Source organism: Centrocercus urophasianus, unplaced genomic scaffold (genome assembly GCF_019232065.1).
Source record: "Centrocercus urophasianus isolate 14NV4802_14NV808 unplaced genomic scaffold, USGS_Curo_1.0 seq_14, whole genome shotgun sequence".
NCBI lineage: Eukaryota > Metazoa > Chordata > Aves > Galliformes > Phasianidae > Centrocercus > Centrocercus urophasianus.
The window spans coordinates 702,916-725,640 of record NW_024884586.1 but is presented as its reverse complement, the minus strand read 5'-3'; the positions used below and the strand labels follow the sequence as shown (position 1 = coordinate 725,640).

General features: G+C 39.4%; 1 protein-coding gene across 3 annotated transcripts; it reads left to right on the top strand.

Moving 5' to 3' along the window:
- Positions 1-1,092: 1,092 nt before the first annotated feature.
- On the top strand, positions 1,093-20,954 carry OVCH2 (ovochymase 2). 3 transcript variants are annotated; one of them, XM_042815048.1, is made up of 22 exons: positions 1,473-1,560; positions 2,350-2,461; positions 3,584-3,693; positions 4,470-4,561; positions 6,986-7,158; positions 7,364-7,459; positions 8,045-8,196; positions 8,585-8,780; positions 9,613-9,636; positions 10,719-10,809; positions 10,911-11,044; positions 11,313-11,453; positions 12,273-12,403; positions 12,800-12,893; positions 13,709-13,840; positions 14,252-14,332; positions 14,983-15,169; positions 16,539-16,608; positions 17,160-17,355; positions 17,774-17,925; positions 18,293-18,461; positions 18,910-20,954. In XM_042815048.1, exons 2-22 carry the CDS (start codon positions 2,371-2,373, stop codon positions 18,930-18,932), a joined length of 2,535 nt encoding a protein of 844 aa, XP_042670982.1. In that variant the 5' UTR covers positions 1,473-1,560; positions 2,350-2,370; the 3' UTR covers positions 18,933-20,954. The 3 variants fall into 3 exon arrangements, with proteins under 3 accessions (XP_042670981.1, XP_042670982.1, XP_042670980.1); XM_042815047.1 differs by lacking the exons at positions 1,473-1,560; positions 18,910-20,954 and adding an exon at positions 1,093-1,188 and having other exon boundaries at positions 18,293-18,519; XM_042815046.1 differs by lacking the exon at positions 18,910-20,954 and having other exon boundaries at positions 18,293-18,519.
- The last annotated feature ends 1,771 nt before the right edge of the window (positions 20,955-22,725 follow it).

Here is a 22,725-nt window from a genome sequence, read left to right as displayed (position 1 = left end):
AATTTAATCCCTATTAAAACTAAATTAAAACTAAAACTGCTTTCACTAGATTTCTATTTCCCAGGAACTACTGGATTCATAAATGTATATATATGAAAGCATTTATAAAGTATAATATTTAATCAATTATGTTTTTTTTAAGATACAAAATTATTAATTTTATAGAATAAATAGGTTTTCTGGTTTTCTAGCAGTGGCCTTGTAACAAGTTCAGAAGATCAGTGAACCTTAAAAACACGTTTTTCATTCTGGTCCTGTCAGTGGTGAAGAGCAAAGGGGTCCTTAAGGTATTCAATTACAAGGGACCCTCTGAAAGTAATGCCTCCTATTTTATTGTGTTGGCCCATGATGTCAGAGGTAGATGTTGGTGGTATGGCAGTAGAACTAGAACCTTCCCACCAGTATTCTGTTACATGTTGTTGTGTGACAGATGGCACTGACATGGAAGTGTGAATGAAGCAAAGGTGTAGAATTGAATTCTTTCATGCATGAAGAAATGTCACCCATTGATATTTATCAACACTCTAAAGGTATTTATCTCTACATTTGTAGAGACCAACCAGTGAATGTGAGTGCAGTGACACACTGGGTGTTTCAACAGTGGTGATGATGAAGATAGGTCACCTCTAAGGGTATAGACTTTTACAAGCATGACATGCAGGCTTGTGTTCGTTGCTGGCAAAAATGCGTAGGTAGTGATGGTGACTATATTGAAAAATGTTTTGTAGATGAATTTGCTCTATCAAATAGTGTTATTGTGCTCTTTGTATCTGTTGTAATTTCCATGGAAAAAAAATTATTTTTGGAATAACCTATGTGCAAAGATATGAGCTGCTAACAGGACGAGGCCAGCCCTACACTGGGATTCGGAGTAGGTGGGTGGTTGGGGATTGTCGTAAGATTTGACCTTTGCCTTTGTTTCAGGAGTGATGCTGGCAGTGCTGCTTGCCAAAGCTGTGAGTTTTAGGAGCAACGGAAGCAAGCTAGTGAGAGAAATAGGTAAATCATTGTTGCCTCTGTCTGTGCATACTGTGTGAAGATAGCTTCAGGGGGAGAAAGATTAAAAAGAATAAAATGAAAAGAACAAAGAATAGTTAGACAGGAAAGCCTGTCTCCCAGGCAAGAGACAGGTTGTACAGAACATGCCATTCTGTGCTTTTTCTTCCTGATCTCCTGGGCTGCTGCACAGTAAGTGTTGCCTGTCTGCCATAAATTTGAAATGAAATGATTGTTTCTGCATTTGCCAGTGGACCAGATGTTTGTATTTCTTATCAATGATCAGACATGTGTTGTTTGCACAGCATCATTGCTGAGATTTTTTTCTCCTTTCTTTCACATCATCCTGTTGGATGGCATCATTCCAAGGGATGTCACTGTGGTGGATAATCAGAGAACTTTGCAGTATACAGAACTGATACTGGGGATTTGAGGCAATGTTTTCCATGACAGATTTTGTATTCTGTTGCTTCCTATGAATTTGCTTATTTGGGGTAAAAGTTGATTTCTGTTATCCTATTCTAAAACTGATGAGACAAAACTTTTAAGTGGCAAATTCACAAGGTAAGTTATTTTATGGTTTCTATTTCAAATCTCTGACTGTAACTGCTAGTTTGTTCTTTATTTAGGATTCAGACAGCCTTCTAGGAGACTTGCACTTAATTTGCTATTAAAATGCAACTTAGTCATCCAAGTGAGTTGGAACTGGTGCTGCTGACTGCAGCAATACTGAAATATTGAAACGTTTTTAAAAAGCTAAGCCCTGACCTCCTTAATTGCTTTTAAAAAAGGAGAGATAACACTGCTTCTCTGAAGAAAAAAAAAACATACTGTGACGCAGAGAGCTATCTTTGTACAGCAAGAGCTATTTGTGTGTCTCATACAACACAGCGTGCTGTCAGCCAAATTACAATCTCTTGTTGTGTTTCTCAGACTAAGAAATTGGCTAAATATAAAGTATGCAGGAAATATGAAGTATTGCCTGTTCAGGAGCTATAGAAATTGTTGGGGCAAATATCAATTGATACTTTGTTCATATGTGTTTTTCTGTGTTTAGGTCAGCCTGGTTAAGTGTTGCTAGCAGAGCACATAATATCTACTTCTGTTATTTGAAAAACAAACTCCTAGTTTTGGGAGGGGGGTGAATTTTAGCTGGTATTTTACAGCAAAGACTTCTGTAATGAATTAAGTCTTATGAAAGAATCATGCTTCATTACATTTGAAAAACTTACTTATGCAGTTAAGTGCTCTATGGCTGGATTAATGAGTAACTTCTGCCTCAATTAGTTGATGTTCTCCTGCAGTGCAATATTTGGGCTTCTTTGTCACTATAAAAACTCTCCTTGTTTTCAGACTGCCACTTCAAACCCCAAGATGTGCATTACTAACAGTGAGCTGCTGTTACTCCTCATGGGGGTTATTTGTATTGCAGAGTCCCGTGCTGTATCATACACTCTTCAGAAAGGTAGGATCAAAGTTTCACATCTAGCTTTAACAATTTTCTACACACTAAAGGTTTTGTTTGTAGGCAATGACGGCAGTGACTGCTGAAACAAAGGAGCTGCAACAGTTTCACCCACTGGGATTTTGATCCTGAGTGGTGGTAGATGAGGTACAAGGTAGTGTTAGAATAACTGGTATGGTTTTAATTCCCTGGTTTCATTCCATTCCTCTTTTTTAATTCCTTGGTTTTATTCCATTCCAAGTCTGTAAAGTAATGTTATTTTTAATGAGTAATTTTCAAGCAACTTCTGACTGATTTATTGATGATTCAGAATGAGTAAAATAAATATGAATTATAAACAACCAAATTAACTACTCTCAAAACTGCAACAGATTAATGAAGGTCCTAATTTGGCAAGTTACCTGTGGGATGCAAACAAAATATGAGTCTTTCCTTACGTTGTCTCAGATCTTAAGATCCAGAATATACTTCATTTTGGCAAAATTATTAAAATTGCAATTGTTCTCTTTCCTTTGTGAAGAATTACTGATCTACAGCAAACTAGGAAAGAAAACACTGATTTTATGCTTCCATTTTAGATTTGCAGCTTGATTTCCTTCCTAAGTTCTGCAGAGCACTTTCTTCATTGCAGAATTCTATTCTGGCTGTCAAAACAGATATGGTATCTAAAGCATTAAAATCTGCTCATTTCAGCAGTCCAACATATAGCAGCATGTCTGTCCGTGCAACATTCTCTTGCTTCATTACAGAGCCATACAGGTGAAACTGATACAGCTTACATAGAAATTTCTCATCCAACCAATGATGATTTTATTTTTTTTTCCCCCATTTTTAAACACAGGACCATATTCTTTTTGGTACAAGCTAAATCTCTGTAAAAATGTTGTCTTGTGGTCCTTTTTTTTCTTTCCTCACTTCATATTTGCACATGGCAGTGCAGTGACTTATCCCAGTGTGGATTTAGGCTGGGCAGCTCATCATAAACTGTGGTTCCTGCCCTAGTAGAGGCACTGCACCTGACCTATGTTTCAGGCTGTGTCTTCCAATTGTATTTTGCTCAAAAGTGGAAAAAATTAAATCTAGATTAAATCATTCCTTCTTTTTCTTGTTTTTACCTCTCAGATCCTAAGTGCGGGCAGAAAGTTCATGAGACAAGACCATGGAGTGACTTTAACCTTTTCACTCGGATTGTTGGGGGGAACCAGGTGAAACAGGGCTCACATCCATGGCAGGTTTGCAGAAGCAAATGTGGTTTTATCTTCAGAACAAAGCCCTTCTTTCTTTGTTTTTACAGAAATGAGAAAAGAAGAAAACCGTTATACTTTGTTATACTTTGTACTTATTTCCACTTAGAATGTATCACTGAGCTCTGCTCTGTTTTTCAGTGGAGCAGACAGAGAGGATATAGATCTGTTATGATCTATGACAAACCTTTGCTTATCATTTATTATTTCATCATTAGTTCTGAAAAGAGTGTGTTTAGATTAGGCTGTGTAAAGAGGCACGAGTGAAACTGGTCAGAAATAAAAGAGCACCTCAGCACCCCAACCATTGTCTAAGATCACAGACTTGCAGTTTGGAAGATGGAATACCTCATGAAGCTTGGAGTTTTAAGTTTAGAACGAATTGGTTCAAGACTGTGGTATAAACATCAAAGACTCTCTCGTGCTCTGATTTGCCCAGTGACCTACAGAGGAAAAATTCTCAACTTACTGGTAACCTTTACACAATCTTGAGTAATTCAGTGAATTGGTATCTATTACATGCATGTTGTTTTTATCCAGGTGCAAAGTCACAACCAAGGGAGACAGCAAAGTTTAGAATCACTTATGCTCAAGGAACATGAGAATGCCATCAAAATCTGTTTGACTGAAGTGCTGCATGAACCTTAGCTATGTGAATCTTTAAAGAATACCTGCGTACACAACTCTGTCCTTTCTTTCTCAAGTGCAGTCAAAGCAGATGTAAAGATCTTGTGTATTTAACATGTCGTCTTTATGTGAAACAGGTTTCCTTGAAACGAAGAGAAAAGCATTTCTGTGGAGGCACCATTGTTTCTGCTCAGTGGGTGGTCACGGCAGCTCACTGCGTCACAGACAGGTATGGATGTGATCCATGGATCACACTGCATTGTGGAGCAGGCTGCAGGCGCAAAAAAACGTTGAGTGTAAAAGCTTGTATAATGTAGCGTCTTTTTCTGGAGATTGCTCATGGATGCTGCTCTTTCATTTGTAACTAGCATTTTCCACTTTTTATCAGAAAGGGAGAACTACCTTTGAACATTCCATAAATAAGAATAAATGGCCTTTCAATTTGGATAGAAACTGATTTTGAAATTGTAGATCACAGAATCACAGAATCACAGAATTGTAGGGGTTGGAAGGGACCTCCAGAGATCATCGAGTCCAACCCCCCTGCCAAAGCAGGTTCCCTACAGCAGGTCGCACAGGTCGGCATCCAGGCAGGTCTGGAACATCTCCAGAGAAGGAGACTCCACCACCTCCCTGGGCAGCCTGTTCCAGTGCTCCGTCACCTCACTGTAAAGAAGTTCTTGTGCACATCTGTACAGAACTTCCTATGCTGCAGTTTCTGGCCATTTCCCCTCGTCCTGTCTCCACTCACCACTGAAAACAGTCTGGTCTCCCCATTCTGCCCCCCACACCTCAGATATTTACAGACCTGGATCAGGTCCCCTCTCAGTCTTCTTTTCTCAAGGCTGAACAGACCCAGTTCACTCAGCCTTTCCTCATAGGAGAGATGCTCCAGGCCCTTCACCATCTTTGTGGCCCTCCGCTGGACTCTTTCCAAGAGATCCCTGTCTTTTTTGTACTGGGGAGCCCAGAACTGGACGCAGTACTCCAGATGAGGTCTTACCAGGGCAGAGTAGAGGGGGAGGATCACCTCCTTCGACCTGCTGGCCACGCTCTTTTTAATGCACCCCAGGATGCCATTGGCCTTTTTGGCCACAAGGGCACACTGCTGGCTCATGGCCAACTTGTTGTCCACCAGGACACCCAGGTCCTCTCCACAGAGCTCCCCTCCAGCAGCTCATCCCCCAACCTGTACTGGTGCATGGAATTATTCCTCCCCATATAGAAGTCTAATATCACGATAACCTACTTAAGATTATCAGGTGATTACAATATTTTTGTCAGAGGTAGAAGCTGGCATTATATATTCAATTAAATGGTGAATAGTCAAGTACTGATCTCTTGCATACTGATAATTCAGCCTATGCTCTAAAAAAAAAATAATTAACTAGGCAAGGTTTTGGTTGTGCCTTCACAGAGATTATAATGATCTTGTAGCCAATACTTTGTACTAATGAATCATTTGGAATTATAAATTTGATCTTTATTGAACATGGTATGTGATTCCATCTTGGTTAAACTACCCAAAAACTGAAGCTTGTGTTAACTGCAGAAAGACAGGCAGTAACTGAATTACTATGAAGCCTCTTCATACAGTAAGTCATCAGGCTGATGAATAAATTTGAAGCAGAATAGTAAATTCGTCATGGTGGCTTGTTGATTTTTTTGTTTTGTTTTGTTTTGTTTTGTTTTTTTGATTCCTTGCTGCATGTTGGCTCTTGTGAGGCCTCATCTGGAGTACTCAGTCCAGACCTGGAGACACCAGTACGAGAAAGATGCAGAACTCTTGGAATGGGTCCAGAGGAGGGCCACTAAGATGATCAGAGGGCTGGAGCACCGCTCCTATGAAGAAGGGTTGAGGGAACTGGACTTGTTTAGTTTGGCAAAGAGAAGGCTCTGGGGAGACCTCATTGTGACCCTCCAGTACTTGAAGGGAGCATAAAAACAGGAGGGGGAATGGCTGTTTACAAGGGTGGGTAGTGATAGGACAAGGGGGAATGGTTTTAAACTGAGACACGGTTAGATTAGAAATTAGGAGGAAGTTTTTTACTCAGAGGGTGGTGACACACTGGAACAGGTTGCCCAAGGAGACTGTGGACGTTCAATTCCTTGAGGCATTCAAGGCCAGGCTGGCTGTGGCTCTGGGCAGCCTGGTCTGCTGGTTGGTGACCCTGCACACAGCAGGGGGTTGGAACTGGATGAGCATTGTGGTCCTTTTCAATCCAGGCCATTCTATGTTTCTACGATGATTCTATGTTTTGAGTTGGTACTAGGAACCCTAAGTCAGGATTCACAACATTTTTGAAACATGAACTGCGAATGCTAGAGAAGTGGTCTTAGATTTTTTTCTGTACTTCTTCCACTGGAGAAGCAGTGTGATCAATCAACTTTAAACACAAGAATAGGATCTCGTTCTTTAGCAGATCACTTAAATACAGATAGGAGTGAAGCAAATCTGATTTTTTCACTGTTCTTGTACCTCCCAGTTTCTAATGTAGGGCTGATTCAACTCGTGTTGACTGCACATATTATACTCTAAAATCTGAAGATGAAAGGTATTAGATACCATTAGTAAAACTGTTTACAAACAACTACATTTTCCCTTTCATTTTAAAGATTCTGTAGTTGAATTTTTATTTTGCGATTCTTACAGGAACCTACTCAAGTATTTGAACGTCACTGCAGGAGAGCATGACTTAAGAATCAGGGAGAATGGAGAGCAGACACTGCCTGTTAAATATATCATTAAACATCCAAACTTTGACCCACGAAGGCCGATGAACTATGACATAGCCCTTCTTAAGCTGGATGGAACCTTCAACTTCAGTAAGATCATATTTATCTGTGGCTAAAATAAAGCAGCAGCAGCACAGATAAATTATCAAATGATAGATGAAGTTTTAAATGCCATAGAAATAATTCCCTTTTTAGAAAGTGAGAAATAAAACATGGGATTTTTTGTTACTTTTTTTTTTTTTATTTTATGATGATGCTCTTTCAAATAGTTATCAAGAAATGTCATGTATGGCAGGTTCATCAGTTTTGCCAGCATGTCTTCCTGATCCAGGTGAAAAATTTGAAGCAGGATATATCTGCACTACTTGTGGCTGGGGCCGTTTAAGAGAGAGTAAGTTACTGGAATTTTTCTTTGACATTCTGATTTCACAGTGTTTTTGTCAGTCATTCATTCCTGTGTTCTTCCCTTTCTTAAAATGGGCAATGAATTGTGAAGCAAATCCTATCTGCATAGAAAGCAGATAGAGATACTGTCTTCAGATCAGTGAATGTTTTCTTGCCAGATTTTCTTACTGAATTTTAGATATTTTTTTTAGAATTCTCTCTGTTCCAATATGCAGTGTTTATTGCTGAAGCTAAGAGCTTGACTGCATAAGCTGTACAGAGACCAGAAGTAACTGTCAACTGGGAATAAGCTTATAATCTCAAATTCGAATCTCTGCGGGCTTCTGTCTATCTGTAAACTGTTTCAAAATGGATCACAAAAATATATGGACCTGTATATTATGTTGGAGACACTTTGAAATTTATTCAAGTAAAACTGCTTGAATATGCAAAACTGTATGTTTATCAAAACACGCTCATAGCCATAGGAAGATATGGAGCAAGTTTTCAGCGTGTTTTTCTTTGTGTATTAGCAGTGACATTAAAAGTTCACCACCCAGTATTTCATTTTGAACAATTTTTTTTGTTCCAGATGGAGTGCTCCCTCAGGTTTTATATGAAGTCAATCTACCAATTCTAAATAGTAGGGAATGTTCAACAGCATTGTCAACTTTGAAGAAGCCCATCCAAGGTGACACTATACTGTGTGCTGGATTTCCAGATGGAGGAAAAGATGCCTGCCAGGTCAGTTGAACAAAGAGCCTTGTGTACTTGAACTGTTTCTCAGAAACTCAAGTTTCTAAGCGCCTAAGTGAATAAATGTAATTTTGTATTCTATTTCGATGTGTGAATTCTTTAAAAGCATCTATATGGGAGAATACACTTAATTCCATGAAACTATTTTAATTACTGTTATCACAATCCTGACTAAACACAATAAAAAGGAAAGTCTTTTTTTAATGTTTTTTTTTTGCTTGGTTGGTTGGTTGTTCCTTTTTTTCTTCCAAATGACTTCTCCCTGTGTGGCAGGTTTATTGCTATACTACAAAAGACGACTTAACAAACTCTTCAAGGCTAGCTCAGTGGTACCCGTGCTCTTTTTGTGACCTGTGAGTTTTGGGGGTTCTTACAGGGAGACTCTGGGGGTCCTCTCTTGTGCCAACGTAAGCACGGTGCCTGGATTCTCGTTGGTGTGATTTCCTGGGGGATGGGATGTGCTCGTGGCTGGAGAGGTAATGAGAAGAAGAAACATTATGAAAGAGGGTCTCCTGGAATATTCACAGACCTCAGTGCAGTGCTTTACTGGATTCAAGAAAATATGAGTGCTGGTATTAAGTCTCTATAAACATTTCTCTCTCATCTCTGTCGCTTTTCTGTCTCATAATCATATTTCATTTAATTTTACCGTTTTCAAGATATTGTACTCATATTTCTCCCACTAGAAACTGGCTTCAACTGATGATTAGGGAAAAAAAAAGGACCTTCGTAATGTCAAAGAAAAATGAATAGGGTTATTTTCTGAAAAATATGTTCTCAGTTAAAGGAAAATAAGAGAAAGGCAGTGTCTTTTCTATATGAACTTACAATAATGGATCACTGAGTTTTCAAGAGAAAAAAAAAAATTAACCAAAATTACTGTAGTAACTGAAGATTATTGGCTCCAATGAGCAGCAAAAGTGATTTGGTAAATGAAATGGGCAGCCAGTTCTCAGTTGCATTATGCTGGGTTTCACTACCCACTTTTTTACACCATAGCACTGGTGCAAAGAATCTTGACTGTTACTGCAGTCAGGCTTAGCATCTCTGTGTCCCTGGTAATAAGGTGGTAGTTGGATTCTGCTACCCTACCTTGAGATGTGTAGTTCATCAGGTATATACAGAGAGAATGCTGCTCAGACTGAGAGGCCTATCCATGTATTATTAATTCTAGATGTATCTTCTCTAGAGTTGGTTATTTAGAAGCCAGCTTTGCCTGAACTTGCAATTTTGATTTCAGCCATAGTTTACTGTAGGCACGATGTCCTCAAGAATTCAAACTTTCATCAGTGCTAGCTGTATAAACCTACTATCTCACACTGTTAAAATAAAGCCTACACTGTGAATGAGAAACTGTAATAATACTTTTTTTTTTCACTCCCTTCCCTACCCCTCCTTCATTAGATCTGAAAATGAAAAGTTCTACACGTGAGTAATATTTTTTCAACATTTTGTATCTGCATTAGAATCTAACCAGCCTTCTCAAATAATCTCATATGTGATCTGTGAAGAAAAAAACCTATTTATAGTATGACTTATTAATACACTTTAAAATGTATACTTTAAATACACAGGGGTTTTTTTCTAGCTTAGTAAGGAATTTCCTGAAGAAAGATAGTACATATGTGCAGGTGACTTCAAAAAGGAATTTCCCTTAAGGCAGATAAGTATAAGGCATTAATTTATTGAAATGCAAATAGAATTAATGGGAAAAAAATGTAGAACAGAACCTCAAGCAATGCATGAAATCTAATTAATGATGATGGTTCTGTGTATGAAAGCATAGATTCTAAACAGAAAACATCAGGTAAAATTAATAGTAGTTTCTGCTCATCTGTGATGAATCTATCTACTTATCTGGTGTCTATTTCTGTGAATGAAATATAAAAACAAACAAACAAAAAATTGTTTTCATCTATTCCTGAATATAATTTATTTAACAGCTGAGGTTATATTTTGATTCCGTGTGTGTACTTTGTTTTTGTCTTGCTGGCTTACCTTGGCAAGGAGAAGAAAAGGCAAAGAGGAGGCATTTTATGGGTATCTGTGGTTTCTAGCAGTAGTCATCCAGAGAAAATCACTTTTGCTTCCTCCAGTCCCCTACTGTACTGTTGCAAAAGTGTTCTGTTGCAAAAGTGTTCTGCTGCAAAACAACTAATAATTTTATTACAAATGGTCAGCAATAAAAGCATAATCCTGAGGTATGTGTTTTTCCTGTCCAAAAAATCCTGATACCAAAATCATCATTTAACAAATACTTTTGTTAAGGTGATAAGAAAGCACCACTGTTTTTAGAGTGGCAGAGCTTGGCTTTTGCCTCTAAATTATGTGATTTAAAAGTGACTTGCTGTCATTTCAAATAGAAGAGAGGGAAGACCTAACGTAATTCTGCCATCAGAAACAACGTACAGATGAACAGTCTTACATCCCACAACATTATCTAGATGTTTGGTGTAACAGAGGATTGTGTATGTGTCAAACCTGATTCTTGTTCTAACTCTACAATGCAGCATTTTGTAGTGTTCAGGATGGCAAGCTCCCAGACAGTGAAGGAGAATTAAATTTTCCTGGAAGTTCTGAACAGTTCTATCAAAACCATCAGTGAGTAGACAAAACACAGATTTCCCCAGATTTTTCTGGTACCTGTGTTGTTTTTGTTTTTTCTTCCAGTTTTGTGAATGGGAGCAAATTTGTCATTACAGGTTGTGTGTATGGACTCTGTTTGTATCAGAAGGAAATTATATATTGCTTCGTTTTTCCCACTTCGATATAGAGCTGGAAACGTTTTGCGACTATGATTCTTTATCAGTCTATTCAAAAGACAACAGACTTGTTGGTGAGTTGCTGTCTTTTTATTCTATAAAATGATGTCAGTGTATCCTTTCATTTGTTAGAACTGTGTCAGCATATGAATTGCTGATGTCAAGGATTTTTAAATGTGCATCTTTTATTTGTGCTAACGGATTAATAGGCAATAGGAATAGAAAGACAATTTCTTTTTCAGCTACAAAGTTTTATAAGCAAGTGCTAAAAATTGTACAGCAGAGTTTTCTCAAATGACTGAAGACTTTAAACAGTGATTATTCTCTGAAATTTTGTTTCAGGGAAATTCTGTGGAGGAGATCTTCCATTACCTATTTTGATTGGGTCCGACAGTATAAGGCTGAAATTTGTTTCTGACAACAAGGATCATGGAACTGGTTTTTCTATGTCTTATAAAGCTCTTGCACCACGTATCCATCCTGGTAAGTCTAACTCAGAGAAAGCTTCTGTGATTTTTCCTAAGCGGATGCCATTGTGAACAAGGTAAGTGTGCTTTGGCTGATGCGTGGCATTGTGGAAAAACTGAGATGCCAGTAAGAGATAGGGACAGATGCTGTTCAGAAAAAAAACTTCCTGTTACTTTGCCTCTTCCCTAAATCCTCTAGAATGATTTAATTTCCTTCTCCACTTACAGACAGTTTTAGAAATTAATAGAATCAATCACACAAGCCAAATTTCCAGTGAAAGCTACTTTCAATTTTGCTCTGCAGAGTGGTTTATCATCACTAGGGGGCAGGTACCAGTGTCATCTCCTGAGTCTGGACAGTACTTACAGAAACAGACACCTGTTGTTTCTGTTTCTGCAGCTTTTTCAATCAGTTTCATTCCTTTATGATCTGCAAGGGCAGGGAGGAATCCCCTCTGGGGGGACTTGCCACTGCTTAGCAAGAAAGTCATACCTGCTGATTCCATACCTCCACTTTCATTTCCAAATAAAATTGGCAAATGTTCTTCTGACGTGCCTGTGTCCTGCACTTCTATCACTCCCACACAGGTAACTCACTCTGCAGCACACTGCCCGTATCACAGGGGACGTGCTGTAGCCACAATTGAACGTCTCTTCTGCCTGGGAATAGATGAAAACATTTTGTTGTGTTTTTCTTGCAGAAGGATTTGGCTTGCTGCTGTTTTCCTATTTGTGTGAAAGCACCACAAGAGGTTTTCTGGGTTTCTTTTTTCCCTGTCGTGTGTGTGAATAGTTTAATAGGTGCCTCAATTTTTGTTTCTTGATGGATTTCTAGATTCTGGCTGTGAGTCCTTAGCTGTCCTTTTTGAAGAAGGAGTGTTGCAAAGTATGCACTATCCAGAGCACTACAGCAATCTGGCAGACTGTCAGTGGATTATTTGTGCACCAGAAGACCATGTAATAAAGGTAAAGGATGTGCCCTTCTTGTGTTTGTGGAATGAAAGTGGGCATCATTTAGTTGACAAGAAAGCGTGCAGCTAAAGACGAGCAAGATCCAGCAACATAAGCTTGAATAATGCTGTTGGACACACTTGAGAGAAATCCCTTTCTGTCCCAAAAAGCAGATAGGTTTGGACTTCTCCTTTGGGCTATAGTAAAATAGGATTTCCTGGTTTAGATTTTACTGTGATGCTTTCTTCTATCAAGTTTAATCTTATGTGAGGGGCCTGAACACCACAGAGATCAGACTTTAAGAGAATCCTTGAGATTATTAAAGACATTATTTAGAGCTTTGAATTCCAGTTCGTGAATTCAACAGGATCCACTTTCTTCTTCTTCTTCTTCTTTTTTTTTTTTTTAAAGCTTACATACCAGTCTTTTGAAGTAGAAGAGAGTGAAGATTGTTCTTATGATGCTGTTACTGTGTATGAAGATGTGGAAAAAGAAGAGGAAATTGGTTTGGCTTTTAATTTTGGCATACTTTGGGGACCTATTATTTCTGTGACTTTCAGTAGCCTTCTTTTACAGTGTAAACTGAAATTTACCTCCAGAGTCTCAGGTGTTGCTGCAGGTACTAGTTTCAGTACCTTGAAAGTGCTTGCTTGTATTGGTTCTTCTGTTCCTTTTATGGAGACAAAAGGTCATCTAGCAACAGTTGTGTGCATTTACATTCTATATGGAATGCAATCTGAATTCATGTCTATTTAAAAAATAAAATGGAGGGGGGAGAGGCATAAGGCTGTCATTTGTTTTTATGGTAAATAAATGATGCCAGGCAGAAAGCACCCTGGAATTCTCCCTTTCAGCATCCAATTCTTCACTCAAGATGAATGTTCATGCAATTCTCATACAATGCTTAGCTGGAGATTCCTTTGGCTTACATCAAAAGAAGGAAAGACTTGTGCCACTCAAGTCTGATACTGGTACTAAGGTTAACACTGGCAGATGTTAGTGTTTCAATGCTGACAAGGAAACCCAAGTTTCCATTGTAATCTACATGCACTGGCAACCTACGGCTACAAGTGCTGCCATAATATCTTGTGAAATAATGCCAAGAGTCTCCTTGTTCTTGTGAGATAATTACTGAACAAACTGACAGAAATAGTAGAACAGTTGTTCAGCCTCCATTGGCTTATCTGACCCTCTCTTGTGCACAGTTTTGGGTTTGTTTTACCCTCTCGTGTAACAACTGGAATGCACATTCTGTTGAAAAAGGTAAATATGAAAAACTACCTTTTAATCTTGTGTGAACCTTTGCTTTCTCGTTTTTAGCTAGATCATGTGGGTTTGTCCTACCAGCGCCTGTTCTAAGCTCCTCTTCCATGATGCTGGTTGTCTTTCACTCTGATGAAACAGAGAACTTTGAAGGATTCAGAGCTACAATCACTTTTGTACATGTTACAGGTAATAGAACTCTGTAACTTGGGAGGCTGCCTCACTAGGGCAGCAGAAAGGGCTCTGCAGTGAATAGTGATATTCAGAATGATTTTGCTCTAGGAGATTTCACCTAATGCATTGTTTCAGTGAAAAAATCTTTATTGTGATCTTCTGAAGGATTGAACAGAGGATCAGATGAGTGGGTGAAGAAAAACAATGAATCTCCCCCAAACCTCAGGGTTTTTTGTTTTGTGTAAAGTATTCCGGTACATTTTAAATGGTTCTTTACTACCATGTGAAGTTGTATTAACATAGATTCCTCAGGTACAAATCTATTCCTTCCGCAGAAATGATTATAAAGGAAATAAAAATTATTTTGTAGTTAAAAAATATTATTCGGGACAGCCTGCTAACACAGTTGCTGTTTTCATTTGCTAGATTTAGATACCTCGGATTCTGCTAGTGTACAAGTATTTGAAAATATGAATATGACTGAGGAAGAACTGCAGGTTACAGCAGGTTAGTCCACCTGAATTCTTATTTCTTCATGGGAATGTGAAGTACCTCTTGGACTGCAACTTAAATGCCATTTTCTCCAAATGTTTCAGAACTGCACTCTGCATTGTCTCAAGATGTTTCATTTTCGTGCCAAGGAAATAAAAAGATGAATAGTAATGTTTCTGTGTTTTAGCTTTCAAATGACAGAACCTGTTTCTCTTGTTTCCCTCAGCATCTTGAATTATTTAGAACAATACAATGGCATTATTTCAGCCTGCAAGTCAAAATACGCACTGCTTTATGGAAGATGATTGCGAAGACTGCAGGATAGCTGGAATTAATAACTGGAGTTTTAAAGCTTTTTTTGTTCTTGCCTCTAGTAGTTTATGAAGAATGGAATATATTTGTATTCACTGTAAATCTGAGACTAAAACTTTTGAAGCGCCATAGGTTGCTTTCACCTCATTGATGCTCACCTTTGGCAAAAAGCACCTCCTTGTGCTATCTCTAAACATGTGGGTAATTTCTAAGGAGAGAATTTGAAAGATGTAGAAAAAAGCATTGGGGGGGAAGCCTGGCAGTTGTGGGGCGGCTCTTAAATGAGCTGTTCTTTGCCTCATCAATCTTAACCTCTAAAAAGCTTCTTGAGACATTAATCTTTTTGTTTTTAGATGATGTTTGTGGAATGCCTTCAAATCAGCCGAGATTCATCTTCAGTAGGATAATTGGAGGTGAAGAGGCTGTACCACACTCATGGCCTTGGCAGGTCAGCATACAAATTTCAGATCAACATATCTGTGGAGGAGCAGTTGTTGCCAAAGAATGGGTTGTCACAGCTGCTCACTGCTTTAATTCTAAGTAAGTACACTTGGATGAATCCTCTGGGAATGTCTGCATTACACAATGAATCTCTGCAGGGTAATATTTGTGCCTGGGGAGATTGGCACAGTATTCTTCTGCTCCACATGCATGTACTAGGATTAGTGTGGCTACCTAAGAAATGACCTACTCTGTAGGCTTGGTTTTCATTCAGATCAGTCTGCAGAATATATGTCAGGATACTTGTCATCCATCAATTATCCTTGGAGAACTTCTCTCTGGATCCTTTGTAAAGGAGCATTATTTCCTCAAGATTTTAAGAGGACACAGAGGAAGCTTTTGTGCCCAGAGTTGATGCTATTTCCTTACTAGGAAGCTATCTATCTGTTAGTTCAGATTACATGGATGTTTTTCTGTTTTTATGGACAGTAGCCAAGAAGGTACTATGTGTGACTTTCAGATTCTTTAAAATATTTTCTAAAATGCAAATTGATTATTCTTCTTGTAGGCTGAACTGACTCATTTCCGGTTTCAAATGAATCATAAATACATTAATTTAAACTTCATATACTTTGGCTCTTAAGTCATTAAACTTTTCTTTTTTTTTTTTTTTAAATCCTCCCAGGATTGATGATAACTCAGTATTCTGATTCAATTTTTAAATAAGTTGCAATTACTGAAAATGAGGGTAAAATTTCAAAAGCCCCAGATGCCAAATATGCTCAGATATCTCTATTATCTGTTGGAACTTGAAATGAAAATGCTGTTTTGAAACTTGGACTTTGGCTTTTAGGTTTCTAAATATCAATTTGCAAAATATTGTCAAGAGCATTATTGTAGTGTGGTGAAAGTATGGCTTTAAGAGCCATAGTATATGGAGGATTTCTCTATTGCATGTTGCAATCACATCAGAATTTGTGTATGTGGCTTAATGTGATTTCATCAGGGAGTTACGACACCTTTCAATGTGTGAGAGGGTTTGGTTATGAAAACAGAGGATGAAATATTTCTGTTGCATTTGTTCATATCATTTATTTGATGTTATGAGTTATTGTGCTTTAAGTGTTATCTATTTTTCTCTTTATGATAGAAACCAGCACCATCCCTGGAATGGTGCTGGCCATGATGTGGAGGTATTGAGTTCTACAACAGGCAGCCTCAGTCTTTGTGAACCTGATCTTTCTCTTAGTTCACTGTTTGAGGGATGCCACGGCCTCATCATGAGAATGTTTCATAAGTCAGTAAGAAGATTTCCACAGATTTTCGTGGGAATGTTAGCCCAGGAATATATAGGGCTTTCAAACTTATTTTGGATGGGGGAGATTATAAGAGTCTTGCATTTTAGGAATGTTGTTATAACAGCCTGAGAATGTATTTATCCCTCCTCCCCCCCCTTTTTTTTTTTGAGGGAACTCTTCAGAAACTTATGGATGGTGGTCACAGGAATTCATGATCTTACAGAGCAAGAATACAGACAGGTAATTAAGGTTCAGCTTAATAAGAAAATAAAAATAAATCTTGCCAAATTATTTTTAATGTAAATGCACCTCTCAGATTGCTTATGATGCAGCAATCTTTCAACCTGAATGCTGGTCTTAATCTGCACTTGCACAACAGTTTTTATGTGACTGCCAGGGAACTTGTATCAACACAGAGCTGTGCGGTCATCAGTAACAAAATCTAAACCTTGGCATCCCAAAGGGTGCTTGAGTGAAGAGTATATTGTCTCTAGTACAAAGATAGAAGTAATAAGGGCTAAGGGCACAGTTTTCCTGTTTACTCAGACTGGACTAATGTTTTTCCAAGACCCTCTGCCTACACTCGCTGAATGGAGTTTCCTGCACATTCCCTGATTCATATCTGAGAGCTGTGATCTTGACTTGTTAATGTAAGGAAGTTGGTAACTTCAACAGCTGCTTTTAGACATTTCTTTCTCCTCAAGCATCTTGCATATATCCTGAAAATTTATAAAACCAACGGCTTAAATTCCCAAGTCGTTGAGCAAATGTCAATGTCCTTACTTTCCTAGAAAAGATCAGTAAAGCAATATATTATACATCCGAGCTTTAACAAGATCACTATGGACTCTGACATTGCTTTACTGCAACTGGCTGAGCCCTTAGAATTCAACCACTATGTGCATCCTGTGTGTCTCCCTGCGAAGGAAGAAGTGGTTCAGCCCTCCAGCGTATGCATTGTCACAGGGTGGGGAGCACAGGAAGAAGGTACGTAGTCTTTGCCATTTTGAGGGCTGAGCAGACTGTGGCTGTATTTTATAGTTTGTTCCATGTTGCAACATGAATTCTATCTATACTTTTGATTCTTGGATTCCTGGATTTCACTTACATGAGTTCAGATGGTCTTGCATGGAAATGAGTAGAAATAAAGCAATCAGTTTGAAAGGAGGAGAGTCAAGCTGTTTTCTGGAAGCCTTAAATAAGCAGACTGTATAAATGATATAATGTATATACTGTATAAAATCTAGAGATATGTAGAGGAGAGCATAGGAGAGCATAGGAGTGCTGTACTAGAAGAAAAAAGCAAAGGGAATAGGAGATATTTATCATTCTTTGTGGTAAAAAGTGAGGCGGACATTGTATCATTAATGCCTCTGCCAGTTTCTAAAATGTCTTTTATTTCAAGAAAGGGAAAAGAATAAAAAGTTGCATCAGCTGGAAGTTCCCATCTTGATGCTTGAAGCATGTCAGACCTATTACATAAATCTTCCGAGTAGAGTGACTCAGAGGATGATCTGTGCTGGGTTCCCTCTGGAAGAAGGCAAGGATTCATGCACAGTAAGTGGCTTTCTAATACTTGGAGTACAGCCAGATGGATTCTGAAAAAGAGGAGTATTGAAACCTCACTATGAGCTGTTTTCTTGCAAACAGGCTGTAGATCAGGCATATCCAACCTGCAGCCATCGCTCAGCAAGAAATAACCATCACTGTTCTATTAACTCTGCCTCAGCTGAAAGCAGGCCAGGAGAGTGCAGTGCAGTGCCAAACCATGTTACAGCATGGCATGTTGCCATGTTATGCTATATGGCATGTTTTATGCATGGCTAAACACGTGAGCAGCTTAGACCTATTTTTACCAAAGTTATCTTTTAAAAACTTAAAGAGTGCTTTTAGATGGTAACCACATTCCTTTGTCCTTGTACAGGGTGATTCTGGTGGCCCATTAGTTTGTCCTTCAAAAGATGGCTCAGGATTTTACACCCTTAATGGAATCACTAGCTGGGGCTTGGGCTGTGGAAGAAAGAGCTACCCAGGAGTATACACAAATGTTGGTGTTTTTGTGGACTGGATCAAGCAGAGCATTAACAGTAGCGGTATGTATGGAAACAAACAAAAACAGTTCAATGAATCTTTTGGCTATTGCTAAATACTTTGAGGCTATCTTTATTATTTCTTTGAGGATACCATTTTTATACTTGGTGTGCCTAGCACTCCCTGAAATTTAAGCTATTTAAAGTATTTCTGGTGAGTGCTCAGAAGTAGGTGAATCTAAATCAGTGGTCACTTCTGAAAACTTTATTGGTGTATTGTTATTCATGTCTTTTGTGTTTTTCCTTCTGATGAACAGTGCGTTTCTATGAAAATCACTCCATGATTTTCATTACTGCTGCTTTGCTGCCTTATTTCTTAAGGCTAGCAAAGGTGAGGAGGTGTGAAATGACACGTGGCAACAGTGAGTCCACTTTGATAAGTATACTGACAGCCTTCAGTGATCTTTGCAACATCTATCCTGTTTTTTTGTTTGCTTTTTTCTTTTTGTAGATCTGCCCGTTTTCATGGTGTAACTGTCAAAAGAGTTGTGATGGACTACACTGTAGAAGGCTTCCAAAGTACAAATGTCACTAAAAGCAAAATTTGGTGAGAGCGTACTAGTTTGTGACTGCTGAAGAGATCATGGAGTGGCTGATACTTACCTTGATCAATTTACTGCTTGTTTTCCTGATTGAGACCTCAACCTTACATGTGTGTTCTTGGGATATACATAAGTTACTTACAGGTTTCTGACACTGTCAATCTATATTAGAAGGAAGGATAGGTCACCACATACTGTATGTCAAGCATGCACTCAAATGCAGCCCTGGAGAAAACAAAAATCTATGCAAAATAAGCATGTATGTTAAACAACTGAAGTCTTTCCCTAAGGTCAGTGAGAGTGTTAGCTCTGGCTCTGAGGAGACCCAGGCAGTGGTGGTACATCTTTAAGGATCAAAATAACACTGTCTAGTGATTAGTCATGTAAATCAATCCAATTGCTTGGAAAATAGTATTTTAATATGCACAAACGATGGTCCTTAGAAGCCTGATCTGACTGACTTGTGTATCTATTATTACAATGATTTGACTACGTTATTTTCCTGTTACTGTAACAATTTTTCTACATGTAATTGTGCCAAAAGAATTTTGGTACTTGGGAAAGTGCCACCAAAAGCAGAATAGATATAACTGTGTTCAAAACTGCTTGGGCTTCTGGGATGTAAGGAAGGTTCAGTAGGAGAGCCTGGGTCACTTACATGAGAACCTTCTGGTCTGCCTACCTGGTGGAATCATCCATCGATGTGAATCCCCATGAACAAGCCCAGCTTGTGTGTAAGATTGTGCAAGATTTTACCATCTTGTTAGATTAGAATTCCAGTGAAAGGCATTTTCTGGGCATTAAGTGACTTGTTATCAATGTAGGGAATTCTACACAGTAAGGGCTGTGCTTGGTGCAAACACTCATCTCTACGATCCACAGCTTTTCAATAACCTGGGGTACTGAGTATGTTTCTCATGCTTGATCTAAGGTTTCCCTTACATCAACCATGGTCCCATTTTAAATGTTTTAAATCAGTTACGTACAGTATGTTATTTTAGGTCTGTTAATCTTAGCAGTGGAAGTATTGACAGAAGTCTGAAGGAAGCCTCGATGACCTGTTGAAAACATTTATAGCGTGGTGTTGCTATGTTCTGTTCCAAATTTCTGTATTGAAGAAAAGTTGGTGTTTTGATTAAAAAGTAACATCACCTTTTCTGGATAAGAAAACTTCCTATTTTAACAAATTGCTTGTTGTTCAAACAGAGGTGTTCAAAAAGACAGGTGGTCCAGGCCAGCAGCCTCTGGCAGCATGCAGTAACTGGCAAATGTCCTAATTAATCTATCCGTATAATCAAAGAGGTACTGTGTAATTCACATGCTTCAAAGTGAGCACATCTGCTTGTAAATAGCAATTTGTTTAATGCCTAAATGGCTGCTTGCACTAGAAATTGTGATGAGAGGCTCCAATTAGATTTGCAGGCTGTGCTGTGCACGGCTGTAGGTTTAGAAACTAGATCAGTATGGATAGCATAATAGGTGACGTGAGTATAATCCTTTGACTCAATGGCCTGGAAAACAGCTAGGAAGGAAGTAAGATGTCTTGTCTCTGCTGATATTAGTGGCAAAACATTTTGTGTCCAGATGTAAAGTCCTCAGTACAGGAGAGATGTGGACCTCATGAAGCATGTCCAGGGGAGGGCCACAAGAATGAAAATACTGCATGGTGAGAGGATGAATTCAGATTGATTTCAAAGATGCATAAGGCATAGTTGTGTTATTGACAGAGTATGCTTGTTCCATCTCCGAGCTCTTGGAAGGGACTCCTGAAAAGGAAAGGAGGGGAAATATCCTTTGTGGTTTTTCGTTGTAGAAGTTTGTTATTGTTTGGTTCTGGGGGGAGTTGCTGTTTGCTGATGCATCAAGTGTAACTGTGCTGGAAGTTGGGGTGCCTCATCTCTTGGATGTGGTTCTGTTTTACTTAATGGGAAGTTGAAGGAGGGAAGATTTAGGTTGGATGTTAGGGGGAAGTTCTTTACAAGGAGAGTGGTTAGGCCCTGGAACGGGCTGCCCAGGGAGGTTGTGGATGCCCCGTCCTTGGATGTGTTCAAGGCCAGGTTGGACGGGGTCCTGGGCAACCTGATCTGAATGTGTGTGTTTGGTGGCCCTGCTAGGCAGGGGGGTTGGAACTACATGATCCTTGAGGTCCCTTCCAACCCGGGTGATTCTGTGTGAGGACTTAAAGTACCTGTAAAGTTGTTTTTCTGTTTGTTTGTTGTTCTGCTTATTAAACAAATACAAGAAATAACTAGTTTTAAAAAAGTGCAGAAAACCAACCCCAAACCAAGAAAAAGCAGCGATGGGGGAACTGCAGGTGGTATCAGCTGCACCCCTATTGAATGCAATGGACATATGGATAGATGCAGAGCTAACATCACTTAAAATGCCTTATGTGTGTTAGGAGACCTATCTTCCTGTATTTGATTTGATTATTACAGTACTTATTTTTACTTGGCTGCATGACGCCAACCTTTTGCATTTCTGCTGGTGGTTTCTCAAGTAATCTCATTTTGCTGTTGTTATATCTTTCTAGGCTATTGAAAACTGCAAGGATCTTTTATCAATAAAAGAAGCGTGAACTGTTTTGGGATGCAAATAAAATCTGATAGAAGAAATTAAAAACAATGCTTTCAATTGAGTTAATGCAGTGGGATTGTATTTTGGCTTGGACTCTTGTGTAAATGTTGTACACTTTATTCTGACCTGTGGAACAGCACTCAGAGACTCACAGAGAATATGAATGTAAGGTAGTTTTATTAGATTTAAGGTTTATACCTTACAATATGCAGGCTCATAATACTGCAAACTAAAAAAATGCCCACTCGCTCTGGACAGTGGGTTGTTCTGTTGTTAACTAATTCCACGAATGTTTTCTTGTTTTTCACTTCTTCTTGGACCTGTGCAGTGTAGTGTTTGGTCCTTTTGAGTTTTGTTTCTTTTGTAGTGATTGGTCCGGTTTCTTACCTGAAGGCGTTAGACCTGGAATCCCAAGTATTTTCTACTTCCCACCGTACCACCGACAAGCGAAAGCCTTAACCCGTTTCTAGCAAGCCCCTCCCAAGTCCCGCCTATACCGAGCAAGCCACTCCTTAATTAATTAATCTCCTCCTTTTCTAAGTAGGCCACTCCTCGATCTCCGCCTCGCCTCCCTTCAGCCTATTCTCACGAAATCCAAGTGTGGACCCCCTCTCCCCAACCCCTCTTTCCCCCCGTACACCCCTGCCTACAACCCCCGTGTACAGGGACCACGCTAGCAGCTCTGCCTCCAGTCAATTCCTTAGCGGTTGCAGGAGAGCTCCCTGAGCCCTGCAATCCAAAGGTAGGCTGCTGCTGTAAAATCTCAGCAGGGCTCCCGGAGTGCTTAAAACCTGGACGTGCACCTTTTGTATTGTTCTGTGTAAATGTCTTCTTTGTAACATGGCATGGAAGGGAATTTACAGACTTCAGGGAGGATGTTTCCGTATGAAAACAAAAAGCTGCTATCTTTGGTTGTGAACCCCCCACTGTCTGCCGACAGTATGCACTGCGCTACCTGGCCTGGAGGAGCTGACTGCTGTCGCTTTACAGGCGGACGGCGGCACGCGGCGGCGGGCCGGAAGCCCCGCGCTGCCCACTGCGTTCTGCTGGGCACGGGGGAGGAGCAGAGCGGTGAGCGCTCGCCACGGGAAGCGCCGTACGAACACGAGGCACTGCGAGGCGGAGCCCGGAGGCGGGCGAGCGGAGAG

Excerpts from the sequence above, each read along its gene's own strand:
- OVCH2 (XM_042815047.1), top strand. The coding sequence starts at position 2,371 with ATGTGCATTACTAACAGTGAGCTGCTGTTACTCCTCATGGGGGTTATT. Across the intron at positions 7,460-8,044 it reads CTGGGGCCGTTTAAGAGAGA|ATGGAGTGCTCCCTCAGGTT; the intron begins GTAAGTTACTGG and ends TTTTTGTTCCAG. Across the intron at positions 13,841-14,251 it reads CACTTTTGTACATGTTACAG|ATTTAGATACCTCGGATTCT; the intron begins GTAATAGAACTC and ends TTCATTTGCTAG.